This window comes from Somniosus microcephalus, chromosome 1, assembly GCF_052327205.1.
Source record: "Somniosus microcephalus isolate GS21.2 chromosome 1, FLI_Smic_1.0, whole genome shotgun sequence".
Lineage (NCBI taxonomy): Eukaryota > Metazoa > Chordata > Chondrichthyes > Squaliformes > Somniosidae > Somniosus > Somniosus microcephalus.
This window is the reverse complement of record NC_140987.1, coordinates 190,651,098-190,665,385: the sequence shown is the minus strand read 5'-3', so window position 1 is coordinate 190,665,385 and position 14,288 is coordinate 190,651,098. Positions and strand designations below refer to the sequence as shown.

General features: G+C 45.3%; 1 protein-coding gene across 2 annotated transcripts in view; it reads right to left on the bottom strand.

Annotated features, from left to right (window-relative positions):
* kiaa0825 (KIAA0825 ortholog) overlaps positions 1–14,288 on the bottom strand; it is a 755,168-nt gene that overhangs the window by 478,200 nt on the left and 262,680 nt on the right. For both annotated transcript variants that reach the window (XM_085988737.1, XM_085988745.1), the window contains one exon: positions 10,303–10,493. In XM_085988737.1, coding sequence (XP_085844863.1) covers positions 10,303–10,493 — 191 coding nt within the window. The remainder of the gene's footprint in view (positions 1–10,302; positions 10,494–14,288) is intronic.

Sequence of the window (14,288 nt, the reverse complement as noted above, 5' to 3'; positions counted from 1 at the left end):
CTTAAAACATTATCACATCCAGAGGATACTACCTTTTAAAGAACCCGTTAAAATATTGTTTATTTTTAAATCATCTAATTAGCATTTGATGCACCCACTTATACATCAATTATTTTGCAGATATAGTCAAAAAGGAACAATTGTTTCAGCTACAATTCAGTGTTTCAACCCTTGGTAACACCAAATAAAAAATGTGTAGAAATGTTAATTTTTTCCCCTTCTGTATTCTTTTTCACAATATGTACCACTTCACATTTACATACAATGAAGTGCATTGGCACATATCGTTCACTTCCCAAGCCTACTTATCTCTCCTGCATTCTTCCTTACAGTTTGCCATGTCCTCTAATTTGGTATAGTCAACAAACTTTAATATTATTTAATATTATGTTTAAAATCATATAGGAAAGTCCCAAAACAGATCCCTGATGCAAGCCAGTTGCTACATCTTGTCAGTCTAAAAAAATGAAGAGAAACAGATTAGATATGTCATGGTAATGTAGAAAGGAAGCTTTCAGATTCTTGGGGCATTGGGAGGGATTCTGGAGCAAGGATAAGCTATTTAGAAAAGAGGAACCGAACACGGCTTCCACTGAAACAGACTGTGCAATGTCCTTACAGAAAATGCAATCATGGCAGTTGGAGACGGTTTAGAATAGTAAAAGTAGAGGCAAACAGAGCAGACCAAAACTAAAAGAAAATGAAAATTGAACTAGAAAGGATACAGAGGCAGGTGTTATCGGACAGACGAGGGATGATAGCTAACAGATAGAGTACAGACAGTGATACACGAAAGAATTATTAATTAAGGACACAATTTCAACCAAGGAAAGACAAGTTTTTATTGATGGCGGTGCTCAGATAGAGTCTGAGTTAATAAATAATAAAAGATCTGTTAGCATAATGGAAGTACATGTTAATCCACCAATGTTATCTATGAGCTATCCACCAGTACTCATTGATTCCTCTCCTCTATTGTATCCTGCAGTCTACTACAATTCATCTCCCATTTTTTATCCCACTTTCTCAGCTCACCACCAAATTAAACACTAGTTAGGCCACAGCTAGAGTACTGCGTACAGTTCTGGTCATCACATTACAGGAAAGATGTGACTGCACTAGAGAGGGTACAGAGGAGATTTACGAGGATGTTGCCATGATTGGAGAAATTTAGCTATCAGGAAAGATTGGATAGGCTGGGGTTGTTTTCTTGGGAACAGAGAAGGCTGATGGGAGATTTAATTGAGGTGTATAAAATTATGAGGGACCTAGATAAAGAGGATAGGAAGGACCTAATTCCCTTAGCAGCGAGGTCAATATCCTGGGGGCATAGATTTAAAGTAATTGGTAGAAGGATTAGAGGGGAGTTGAGGAGAACTTTGTTCACCCAAAGGGTGGTGGGGGTGTGGAACTCACTGCCTGAAAGGATGGTAGAGGCAGAAACCCTCATCGCATTTAAAAAGTACTTGGATATGCACTTGAAGTGTCGTAACCTACAAGGCTACGGACCAGAGCTGGAAAGTGGGATTAGGCTGGATAGCTATTTTTGCCGGCACAGATACGATGGGCTGAATGGACTCCATTTGTGCCGGAAATTTCTATGATTCTATAAACCACCCTGAATTAGACATGTATCACCGTTCCTTGATCGTTGCTGGGTCAAAATCCTGGAACCCCCTACTTAACAGCATTGTGTAAGCACCTTCAGCAAACAGACTGCGGTGGTGAAAGAGGAAGGTCCACCGCCACTTTTTCAAGGGCAACTAGGAATAGACAATAATGCCAGCCTTACCAATGACCCTCACATCCCCAGAATGAATTAAAAAAAAACAAGGATGAGATTTGTGTTCAATTTAGAAAAGTTTGTAATAACAACAGAGCTGCAACAATTGGAACTTCAACTTTTTTTTAAATTCGTTCCTGGGACGTGGGCGTTGCTGGAAAGGCCAGCATTTATTGCCCATCCCTGATTGCCCTTGAGAAGGTGGTGGTGAGCCACTTTCTTCAACCGCTGCAGTATGCGTGGTGAAGGTACTCCCATAGTGCTGTTAGGGAGGGAGTTCCAGGAATTTAACCTAGCAACGATGAAGGAATGGCGATATATTTCCAAGTCAGGATGGTGTGTGACTTGGAAGGGAACTTGGAGGTGGTGGTGTTCCCATGCGCCTGCTGCCCTTGCCGTTCTAGGTGGTAGAAGTTGTGGGTTTGGGAGGTGCTGTCAAAGAAGCCTTGGTGAGTTGCTGCGGTGCATCTTGTAGATGGTATACATTGCAACCACGGTATGCCGGTGGTGGAGGGAGTGAATGTTTAAGGTGGTGGATGGGGTGCCAATCAAGAGGGCTGCTTCGTCCTGGATCTTCTTGAGTGTTGTTGGAGCTGCACTCGTCCAGGCAAGTGGAGAGTATTCCATCACATTCCTGACTTGTGCATTCTAGATGGTGGAAAGGTTTTGGGGAGTCAGGAGGTGAGACACTCGCTGCACAATAGCCAGCCTCTGAGCTGCGCTTATAGCCACAGTATTTATGTGGCTGGTCCAGTTAAGTTTCTGGTCAATGGTGACCCCCCCAGAATGTTGATGTTGGAGGATTCGGCGATGGTAATTCTGTTGAATGTCAAGGGGCGGTGGTTAGATACTCTCTTGTTGCAGACAGCCATTGCCTAGCACTTATGTGGCATCAATGTTACTTGTCGCTTATCAGCTGAAGCCTGAATGTCATCCAGGTCTTGCTGCATGCGGATATAGACTGCTTCATTATCTGAGGAGTTGTGAATGGAGCTGAGCACTGTGCAATCATCAGCGAACATTCCCATTTCTGACCTTATGATTAGGAGAAGGTCATTGCTGAAGCAGCTGAAGATGGTTGTGCCTAGGACACTGCCCTGAGGAACTCCTGCAGCGATGTCCTGGGGCTGAGATGGTTGACCTCCAACAACCTCAACCATCTTCCTTTGTGCAAGGTATGCCTCCAGCCAGTTCTTCCCGATTCCCATTGACTTCAATTTTACTAGGACTCCTTGATGCCACACTCAGTCATAAAAACATAAGAACATAAGAAATAGGAGCAGGATTAGGCCATACGGCCCCTCGGGCCTGCTCCGCCATTCAATAGGATCATGGCTGATCTGAATCTAGACTCACGTCCACTTCCCTGCCCTCTCCCCGTAATCCCTAATTCCCTTATCTGCTAGGAAAATGTCTATCTCCATTTCAAATTTATTTAATGTTGCAGCTTCCACAGCTCTCTGGGGTAGCAAATTCCATAGATTTACTACCATCTGAGTGAAGAAGTTTCTCCTCATCTCAGTTTTGATGTCAAGGGCAGTCACTCTCATCTCACCTCTGGAATTCAGCTCTATTGTCCATGTTTGGACCAAGGCTGTAATGAGGTCTGGAGCTGAGTGGTCCTGGCGGAACCCAAACTGAGTATGAGTGAGCAGCTTATTGGTGAGTAAGTGCCGCCTGACAGCACTGTCGACAACACCTTCCATCACTTTGCTGACGATTTAGAGAACACTGATGGGGCGGTAATTGGCCGGATTGGATTTGTCCTGCTTTTTGTGGAGAGGACATACCTGGGCAGCGTTCCACATTGTCGGATAGATGCCAGTGTTGTAGCTATACTGGAACAGCTTGGCTCGAGGCGTGGCTAGTTCTGGAGCACAAGTCTTCAGCACGACAGCTGGGATATTGTCGTGGCCCATAGCCTTTGCTGTGCACTCAGCCGTTCCTTGATATCATGTGGTGTGAATCGAATTGGCTGAGGACTGGCTTCTGTGATGGTAGGGACCTCAGGAGGAGGCCGAGAAGGATCATCCACTCGGCACTTCTAGCTGAAGACGGTTGCAAATGGATTGGCATGGACAAGATGGGCCAAATGGCCTCCTTCTGTGCTGTAGATTTCTATGATTCAAACGCTTCAGCCTTGTCTTTTGCACTCGCGTGCTGGGCTCCGCCATCATTGAGGATGAGGATGTTCATGGAGTCTACTCCTCCCATCAGTTGTTTAATTATCCACCACCATTCACGACTGGATGTGGCAGGACTGCAGAGATTTGACCGATCCATTGGTTGAAGGATTGCTTAGCTCAGTCTATAGCAGGCTGCTTCTGCTTTTTAGCATGCATGTGGTCCTATGTTGCAGCTTCCCCAGGTTGGCCCCTCATGTTTAGGTAAGCCTGGTGCTGCTCCTGGCATGCTCTTCTACACTCCTCATTCAAACATAGAAACATAGAAGATAGGAGCAGGAGTAGGCCATTCGGCCCTTCGTGCCTGCTCCGCCATTCAATGCGATCATGGCTGATCATCCAATTTCAGGACCCGGTCCCTGCTTTTTCCCCATATCCCTTGATCCCTTTAGCCTTAAGAAATATATCCAACTCCTTCTTGAATATATTTAATGGATTGGCTTCTATTGCCTTCTGTGGTAGAGAATTCCACAGGTTCATCACTCTCTGGGTGAAGAAATTCCTCCTCATTTCTGTCCTAAATGGCCTACCCCTTATCCTTAGACTGTGACCCCTGGTTCTGGACTCCCCGACCATCGGGAACATCCTTCCTGCATCTAGTCTGTCCAGCCCTGTCAGAATTTTATAAGTTTCAATGAGATCCCCTTTCATTCTTCTAAACTCCAGCGAGTACAAGCCCAATTGTCCCAATCTCTCCTCATATGTCATTCCTGCCATCCCAGGTATCAGCCTGCTGAATCTTCGCTGAACTCCTTCCATGGAAAGAACATCCTTCCTCAGATAAGGCGACCAAAACTGCACACAATACTCAAGATGTGGTCTCACCAAGGCCCTGTACAACTGCAGCAAGACATCCTTGTTCCTGTACTCAAACCCTCTCGCTACGAAGGCCAACATACCATTTGCCTTCTTAACCGCCTGCTGCACCTGCATGCATACCTTCAGCGACTGGTGCACAAGGACACCCAGGTCTCGTTGCACTTCTCCTTCTCCCAATCTATTGCCATTCAGATAATAATCTGTCTTCCTGTTTTTGCCACCAAAGTGGATAACCTCACATTTATCCACGTTATATTGCATCTGCCATGCTTTTGCCCAATCACCTAACCTGTCCAAATCATCCTGGAGTTTCTCGGCATCCTCCTAACAGCACACACGCCCACCCAGTTTTGTGTCGTCTGCAAATTTGGAGATATTACATCTAGTTCCCTTGTCCAGATCATTAATATATATTGTGAATAGCTGGGGTCCAAGGACCGATCCCTGCAGTACCCCACTAGTCACTGCCTGCCACTCGGAAAAAGACCCATTTATTCCAACTCTTTGCTTTCTGTCTGCCAACCAGTTCTCTATCCAAGTCAATACCTTGCCACCAATCCCATGTGCCTTAACTTTACATGCTAATCTCTTATGTGGGACCTTATCAAAAGCCTTCTGAAAGTCCAAATACACCACATCCACTGGTTCTCCCTTATCTATTTTACCAGTTACATCCTCAAAAAATTCCAGTAGATTAGTCAAGCACGATTTACCTTTAGTAAATCCATGTTGACGTTGTCCGATCCTGTCACTGTTTTCCAAGTGCTCTGCTACTACATGTTTTATAATGGACTCTAGCATTTTCCCCACTACCGATGTCAGGCTTACCAGTCTGTAATTCCCCGTTTTCTCTCTACCACCTTTTTTGAATAGTGGGGTAACATTAGCTACCCTCCAATCCATGGGTACTGTTCCAGATTCCATCGAATGTTGGAAGATGATCAGCAATGCATCTACTATTTCTAGGGCCACTTCCTTAAGTACCCTAGGATGTAGATTATCAGGCCCTGGGGATTTATCCGCCTTCAATCCCATCAATTTCCCTAACACCATTTCCCTACAAATACTGATTTCTTTCAGTTCCTCCCTTTCATCAGACCCTATGTTCCCCGACATATCTGGGAGGTTATTTGTGTCCTCCTTTGTGAAGACAGAACCAAAATATGTATTTAATTGGTCTGCCATTTCTTTGTTCCCCATTATAAATCCCCCTGATTCTGACTGCAAGGGACCCACGCTTGACTTCACCAATCTTTTTCTCTTCACATATCTATAAAAGCTTTTACAGTTAGGGTTGAAACAGGGTTGGTCTCCTGGCTTGACATTAATGGTAGAGTGAGAGATATGTCGGGCCATGAGGTTACAGATTGTGGTGGAATACAATTCTGCTGCTGCTTAGAGCCCACAGCGCCTCATGGATGCCCAGTTTTGAGCTGCTAGGTCTGTCCTGAATCTATCCCATTTAGCACGGTGGTAGTGCCACACAACACGATGGAGGGTGTCCTCAGTGATGGGACTTGTCTCCACAAGGACTGTGCGGTGGTCACTGCTACCAATACTGTCATGGACAGATGCATCTGCGTCAGGTAGATTGTTGAGGACGAGGTCAAATAGGATTTCCCCTCGTGTTGGTTCTCTCATCACCTACTGCAGGCCCAGTCTGGCAGCTATGTCCTTCAGGACTCGGCCAGCTCGGTCAGTAGTGGTGCTATCGAGCCACTCTTGGTAATAGACATTGAAGTCCCCCACCCACAGTACATTCTGTGCCCTTGATACCCTCAGTGCTCCTTCGAAGTGCTGTTCAACATGAAGGAGTACATCGGCTGAGGGAGGGCAGTAGATGGTAATCAGCAGGCGGTTTCCTTGCCCACGTTTGACCTGATGCCATGAGATTTCATGAGGTCCGGAGTCAATGGTCGGAATTTTGCCAGCGCTCAGGGGGCGGGTTTGGAGGCGGGACATCCAGCAAAATCGCAAAGATTGACAGCGGGCAGGAAACCCGCTGTCAACCCGCCTCCAATCAAGGTTCCCAAGTGTCGGGTCCCCGATTTGCGCATGGACCCGACACCTAGCGGTGGGAAGAGGATTATAGCCACTTAACTGTCTGTTAAAGGCAGTTAACAAGCTCTTTTGCAATTTTGACACTTCTACTTCAGGCTTCCTGATGTCTGGACACCATGCCAGGTAAGTGTGGCGTGTTGTGAGTCTGCTGTAATGTTTCTGCATTGATGACAGCTGCAGAAGTGGTGTGAAGGATCCAATGGTGCACTGGTGAGTTTCAGAGGTAAGAAAATGTTGGGAAATTCATTTTTAATGTATTTACTCTTTTCTGTAGGTATCAAGTTTTGAATTGTATGTCTAGTCCCACCTCGTTGGGAGAACCTCTGTCACCAGTGACAGATCGCTTCTGTAACCTCACCTGCAGCTGTCATCTGTTCCAGCCTAAGGAGGGAGTCACTGGAGAGCAAGAATTCACCTGTGAACAGTCATTGTCAGTGTTTGCAGCACCTCAATGCTGTCAAACACTGAGAAATGAACTGTCAAAGAAAAATTGTGCGTGGACCCTTTAAGAAAACTGGCAGGTGACGCGTCATCAAATGACATCATCTGACCGGCTTCGTCTTAATTGGCTGGCAAGCCTGCAGGGCGGGCCAATCAACATAAAATCACGTCCATGGGCCGGATGAAGTTGGGGGCGGGACTGGAACCTGGAAACCAGCTGACCCGCCCCCAAGCCGCATTGATCGATAAAATCGCGGCCAATGTTTCGGACTCCCAGGGCCACTCCCTCCCAAATGTATACCACGGTGCCGCCACCTCTGGTGGGTCTGTCCTGTTGGTGGGATAGGACATACCCTGGGATAATGATGGAGGAGTCTGGGATATTGACTAAAAGGTATGATGCTGTGAGTATGACTATGTCAGGCTGTTGCTTTACTAGTTTGTGGGACAGCTCTCCCAATTTTGGCACAAGTCCCCAGATGTTAGTGAGGAGGACTTTGCAGGGTCGACTGGGCTGAGTTTGCCTTTGTCGTGTCTGAAGCTGGTGACGAGGTCGATGCTGGGCAGTCTGTCTGGTTTTATTCTTATTATTGTTTCTTGTAGCAGTTTGTCACAACTGAATGGCTTGCTAGGCCATTTCAGAGGACAGTTAAGAGTCAACCACATTGCTGTGAGTCTGGAGTCATGTATAGGCCAGACCAGGTAAGGACGGCAGATTTCTTTCCAGATGGGTTTTTACGACAATCATGGTCACCATTACTGATACTAGCTTTTTATTCCAGATTTATTTAATTAACTGATTTAAATTCCACAGCTGCCATGGTGGGATTTGTATCTCCGGATTATTAGATCAGGTCTCTGGATTACTAGTCCAGTAACATAACCACTATGCTACCGTTCTCTGCTATCTGAAGGTTGACTCGGATAAGACAAATGTCTGTGGTCAAAAAGAGAGCGGTTTCTAGAATGCCTTCATTAATCAGAAAATTGCATCTCCAACAAGGAAAGATGGGGTGTTAGATCTGATTCTTGGTGTTAAGTACGTGACCTGAAGATAAGAGAAGACTTGGGAAATAATGATCATAACCTAATAACAGGTAAAGTCAAAGATAAAGATAAAGACAACTAGCTAACTTCAGTGGGATGAAAGGGGACACAGCCCAGATTAATTGGTTTATGAAATCAGTCTCATTTGGACAGAGAACGACATCCGTCTGCTCGAACTTGGACGTCCTCTGCTGCACCTGCACAGTATCACTGCTGATTCTCCATGCATGTAATCCTATTTCCCTCTTCCAGCACCAGACCAAAAGATGCTCAAAGTGGTGGGTTCTGAGGAGTTTCTTAAAGATGAGGGAAGTGGAACAGAGGAGTTTAGGGATGGAATTCCAGAGTGTGGGGGGTTAGGTAGCTGAAAGTACGGTTGCCAAGCGTGGAGTGAAACGGAGGAAGCACAACATGCCAGAGTCAGAGGAATGGAGGTTCAAGTGGGTGTGGGGCAGTGGGGGTGGTTGTATTGCTGGAGGAAACGATAGGGAGGGGCAAGACTATGGAGGGATTTAAACACAGGGCTGAGAATTTTAAGTTTGAGGCCTCTTGAATTTTTGCCCACGAACAACCTCCCTTCCGCTCCAAGGTGTCCTCAAACAAATCACTGCCACCCAATTCCTCGTCCATCTCTCCCTGTTCGAGTGTCCCAGTCTGGTTTCCATCTGTCTCATAGCATGAACACTGTCCTGGTCAAAAATCCACAGGGACATGATCCTGGCAATTACGTCGGGATCATGCCCGCTGGTGACTGCCGCCACTGGATTATGGTAGATCAGTGGAAAATCAACCAATCTGCATGCTATCACAAGGACCTAAGCCACTAAGGGCACAACTCGAGTACCTACCACAGACTAGACAGTCTGATGCAGTCTTGCATTTCCAGGGTGGGTTTGGATCGGGACCCCCCCCTCCCCACCCCCAGAAAGGTGCCTGCATTCGCCCCATCGGCTCCCTTTACAATCCCAGGAACTACAAGCTAGTGGACCTGAGATTTGTAGTTGGTAAAACATTAGAGGACATTCTGAAAGAGGAAGTAATGAAAGAAAAAAAGATAAGCTTGTTGATAATATGAAACGGGGGAGTGGGCTGAGGCTGGAAATAGCAGGAACAAGCAGATCAAATGTATGGTGGCTGGATAAAATGGGGGATGGGCAATTATTGTTTAATTTGGTAATGAGACTGAGGAAGTAGGATAAAAAATGGGAGATGAATTGTAGTAGACTACAGGATATAACACAGGAGAGGGATCAAGGGGTACTGGTGGATAGCTCATTGACAACATCAGTAACAACAGTGAAGAAGGCAAAAAAAGGTGTGCAGCCTCAGGGATAGAATGTAAGTCCCAGCAGGTGACAATGGAATTGTATAGAACACTGGCTTGGCTCCATCTGTAATATCATGTACAATTTTGGTCACTACTCTAATGACATCCTGGCTTTGGAAAGGGTACAGAGGAGGGCAACTAAACATATGCTAGGGTTAGGCATCTGCGCTATGAGGAGAGACCAGAGAAACTTGGAATGTTCATACTAGGGAAAAACTTTCAACGTTTTCAAGATTCTAAATGATCGGACAAAATGTACTCCAATAAATTGTTTGACAAGACCACAAATTATAACCAAGGACCCAATCACAAACTCTGAAAACGGAAGGTAAACAGATAGTTGAGATTTAACGACTCACACAGAGGTTGGTGAATGTGTGATACATATCAGGAAGACAGTGGAGGCAGATAGTGCTGGCAAATTCAGCACAGTGTTGGATAGATTTTTGGAGAATAAAGCAATTGAAGGGTATTAGAGAGAGAGTTTAGGCTGGTATTTTTTTTACATTTGGGATAAGCCAGCTGAACTGCAATAGTCTTTTCCAACCCTGCACATTCTGATATTTTGCATAAAAATGGATAATGTATTTCAAATTTACTTCATACAAACTCATTTTTCATAATACTTAATTATAGCTTACCTTATCTGTGCAGTTCTGTTATATGTAGGACAAGGCTGTGAGTATCTGCATGTCAGAATGGTTAAGGATTCACTCAACATCTCAGCTAGGAGCTCCTGGGCTAACCTTGAGGGCAGCACACTCCAGAGATCATAACGGAGAGCACAGCAGTGGTAATGCCACATTTGAATTGAAAAAGAGCATCTCTCTCCCTGTCAAATTAATCAGTGAACAATACAGTGTAAGCTAACAGTTTACAAAATGTTATTCTATTTTCAATAAATCTGTAATTGATTCAATGTAAAAAGGAAATAACTGAAACTGTGTGCAGTATATGAACCACAGGACGGAGAGAAACAAACAGCATACAGACAAGATTTAATAAACATCAGTGATCACAAGAAACATGTTTTCTACATTTAAAAATAGAAAATTGTTAGACAGATCCAAAACACAAATACCCACCAGATTTACAATGACATTTTTAATTACTAAATTACTAGCTAGTTTAATGGCAATCAATGAAACTAAGTTGTTCATAATTTCTTTTAACTATGTAAGTGAAAGAAAGAACAAACTTGCATTATATAATGCCTTTCAGAACCTCAGGTCATTCCAAAACAATTCACAGCCAAATAAATACTTTTGAAATGTAATCGATGATGCCATGTAGGGAAACATGGCATTCAATTTCCACAAGGCAAGATCCCACAATGAGCAATGAGATAAATGATCAGATAATATGCTTTTAGTAATGCTTGTTGAGGGATAAATGCTGTCAGAACACTGGGAGAAATCACATGCTCTTCTTTGAATAGTGCCATGGGATCTTTTATATTGTTGAGAGCAGACGGGGCCTCAGTTTAATGTCTCATCCGAAAGAGAGAACCGAAAGCGGGAATGGTAACATAGTGGTTATTGTCATTAAACCTGCTGACAAGGGTGGCGCTGTTGTTGTTTGCCAAACTGACCTCTATCTTGCAGAGGCTGAATGCCAACTCTCTGACACTTCCTCCTACCTCCCCCCGGACCATGACCCCAATATTGAACATCAAGCCATCGTTTCCAAGACTGTCACTGACCTCATCTCCTCTGGAGATCTTCCCTCCACGGCCACCAACCTCATAGTTCCCCAACCACTCACAGCCCATTTCTACCTCCTTCCCAAGATCCACAAACAGGACTGCCCTGCTAGACCCATCGTTTCAGCCTGTTCTTGCCTCACAGAACTGATTTCTTCCTATCTCAACTCTACTTTTTCTCCCCTTGTCCGGTCTCTTCCCACCTACATCCCGCCTCTTCCTACGCCCTCCGCCACTTTAACAGTTTCCAGTTTCATGGCCCTAACTGTCTCCTTTTCACCATGAATGTCCAATCCCTCTACACCTCCACCCCACCACCAGGATGGCCTGAGGGCGCTCTGCTTCTCCCTTGACCAGAGGCCCAACCAGTCCCCATCCACAACTACCCTCCTCCGCCTGGCTGAATTTGTTCTCGCATTGAACAATTTCTCCTTTAACTCCATTCACTTCCTGCAAATAAAAGGTGTTATTCTGGGAACCCGCATGGGTCCTCGCTATGCCTGCCTTTTCGTGGGATATGTGGGACATTCTTTGTCCAGTCCTACTCAGGTTCCATCCCTCACCTCTTTTTCTGATACATTGATGACTGTATCGGTGCCGTTTCATGTTCTCGCCCTGAACTGGAAAAATTCTTTCTTTTCTTTCTTTATTTCATTCACTTTGCTTCCAATTTCCACTCTTCCTTCACCTTCACATGGTCCATCTCCAACTCTTCCCTTCCCTTCCTTGACTTCTCTGTCTCCAGCTATCTTGACTGCACTTCTTCCCACCCCGCTTCCTGTAAGGACTCTATTCCATTCTCCCAGTTTCTCCATCTCCGTCGCATCTGCTCTGACGATGCCACCTTCCATACTAGTGCTTCCAATACGTCTTCCTTTTTCCTCAATCGACGATTCCCCTCTACCGTGGTTGACAGGGCCCTCGACGATATCCGTTCCACTTCCCGCACTTCTGCTCTCACCCATTCTCCTCCCTCCCAGAACCATAATAGGGTTCCCCTTGTCCTCACCTTCCATCTTACCAGACTCTACATCCAACGGATCATCCTCCACCATTTCTGCCACCTCCAGCGTGATCCCACCACCAAACACATCTACCCTACCACTCCCATTTCAGCATTCCGAAGGGACCATTCTATCCGTGACACCCTGGTCCAATCACCCCCAACACCCCCTCCCCTTCCCATGGTACCTTCCCGTACAGGCGCAGGAGATGCAACACTTGCCCTTTTACCTCCCCACTTCCCACCGTCCAGGGCCCCAAACACTCTATTCAGGTGAAACAGGAATTTATTTATACTTCTTGCAATTTAGTATACTGTATTCGGTAATCACGATGCGGTCTCATTTACATTCGGGAGATCAAACGCAGATTGAGTGACTGCTTTGCGAACACCTCTGTTCAGTCCGAAAGTGTGAACCACAGCTTCCAGTCGCCTGTCACTTTAATTATCCACTGCACTCCAACTCTAACCTCTCTGTCCTCGGCCTCTTATACTGTTCCAACAAAGCTTAATGTAAGCCCGAGGAACAGCATCTCATCTTTCGATTAGGCACTTGACAGCCTTATGGACTCAACATCGAATACAACAATTTCAGATCATAACCTCTGCCCCCATTTTTTCAATCCAGCAGCTGTTGATGATCCTACTGTTCCCATTCACACCTCTTCTAGACCCATTTTTGGTTTCTTTATTTGTCCCATTACTATCCCCTGTTCCTTTGTACCATCATACCTTTTATCTTTTAATCTTTCCTGCCTTCCAACGTATCACAGACCTTCCCATTTGTTCTTTCCTCCCTCCCCACCTTTCCCTGATTCTGCACTTGCTTTAAACCTGTTATATCTCTAACTTTTTTCAGTTCTGATGAAAGGTCATTGACCTGAAACGTTAACTGTTTCTCTCCCCACAGATGCTGCCTGGGCTGCTGAGTATTTCCAGCATTTTCTGTTTTTGTTTCAGATTTCCAGCATGCGCAGTATTTTGCTATTGTAATGTAATAATTATAATGGCCCAGAAATTCGGGTCCCAACGCGTGAGTACGCCCGGGGTACTCATGCGTAGGCCCAACGAAAGTGCCAGTTTCGTGCATGCACTGCGCATGCACGGGAAACCGGCACTTCCATTCCCCTGAAAGAAGGGGTTCAGTGGTCGAACGCGTGCGCCGGAGAGGCAGCGCGTGCGCATTGAACTTACGTTTTTTTTGCAGCTTTCTCCGGAAGGGTAAGTCTCCAGCAGTTACACTTTTAAAAAGCAGGCGCAAGGTCTGCTTTTAACAAGGTGAGTGGTGATTTAATTAAAATTAAAACATTTTTTCCACAGGTTTATTATTTTTAAATACTTTAAAGAAAGGTAAGTTTATTTTTAGCCCCGTTAGAAAATGAAATTAATTTTTTCAAAAATTTATATTATTGTTTAAAATAGTTATTTCATGTAATTTATAGTTATTTTAAAAATGTGATTTAAAAAAAAAATTATTTGAAGTTTTAGTGATGTTTTGGGGCTTATAGTATTTATAGGTTTGACAGCTCTTCCTGTCAAACTTATGGATGAAGCATTCCCTGCTACCGTTGGCTCTCCATGGCCCACGTGATCCCAGGGGACGCATCTAACTAACTGCGCCCCTGGGATACGCAAGCACTGCGCACCGACAGTTGAAGGAAGCCCAGGATCGGGATCTCACGCGGGCCCACAGCTCAACGGCTGGCACGCTAGGTAAGTGCAGGTCGGGGGCTTGCACCCGCGGGAAGCCCCCGACCCGAATTTCTGAGCCATATTGTTTTCGTGATGTTGGTTGAGGAATAAGTATTGGCCAGAACACCGGAGAGAACGCCTCTGCTCTTTTTGAAAGAGTGCCATGTGATCTGTGAGGGCAGACTGGACCTCGGTTTAATGCCTCATCCAGAGGATGGTACCTCTGACAG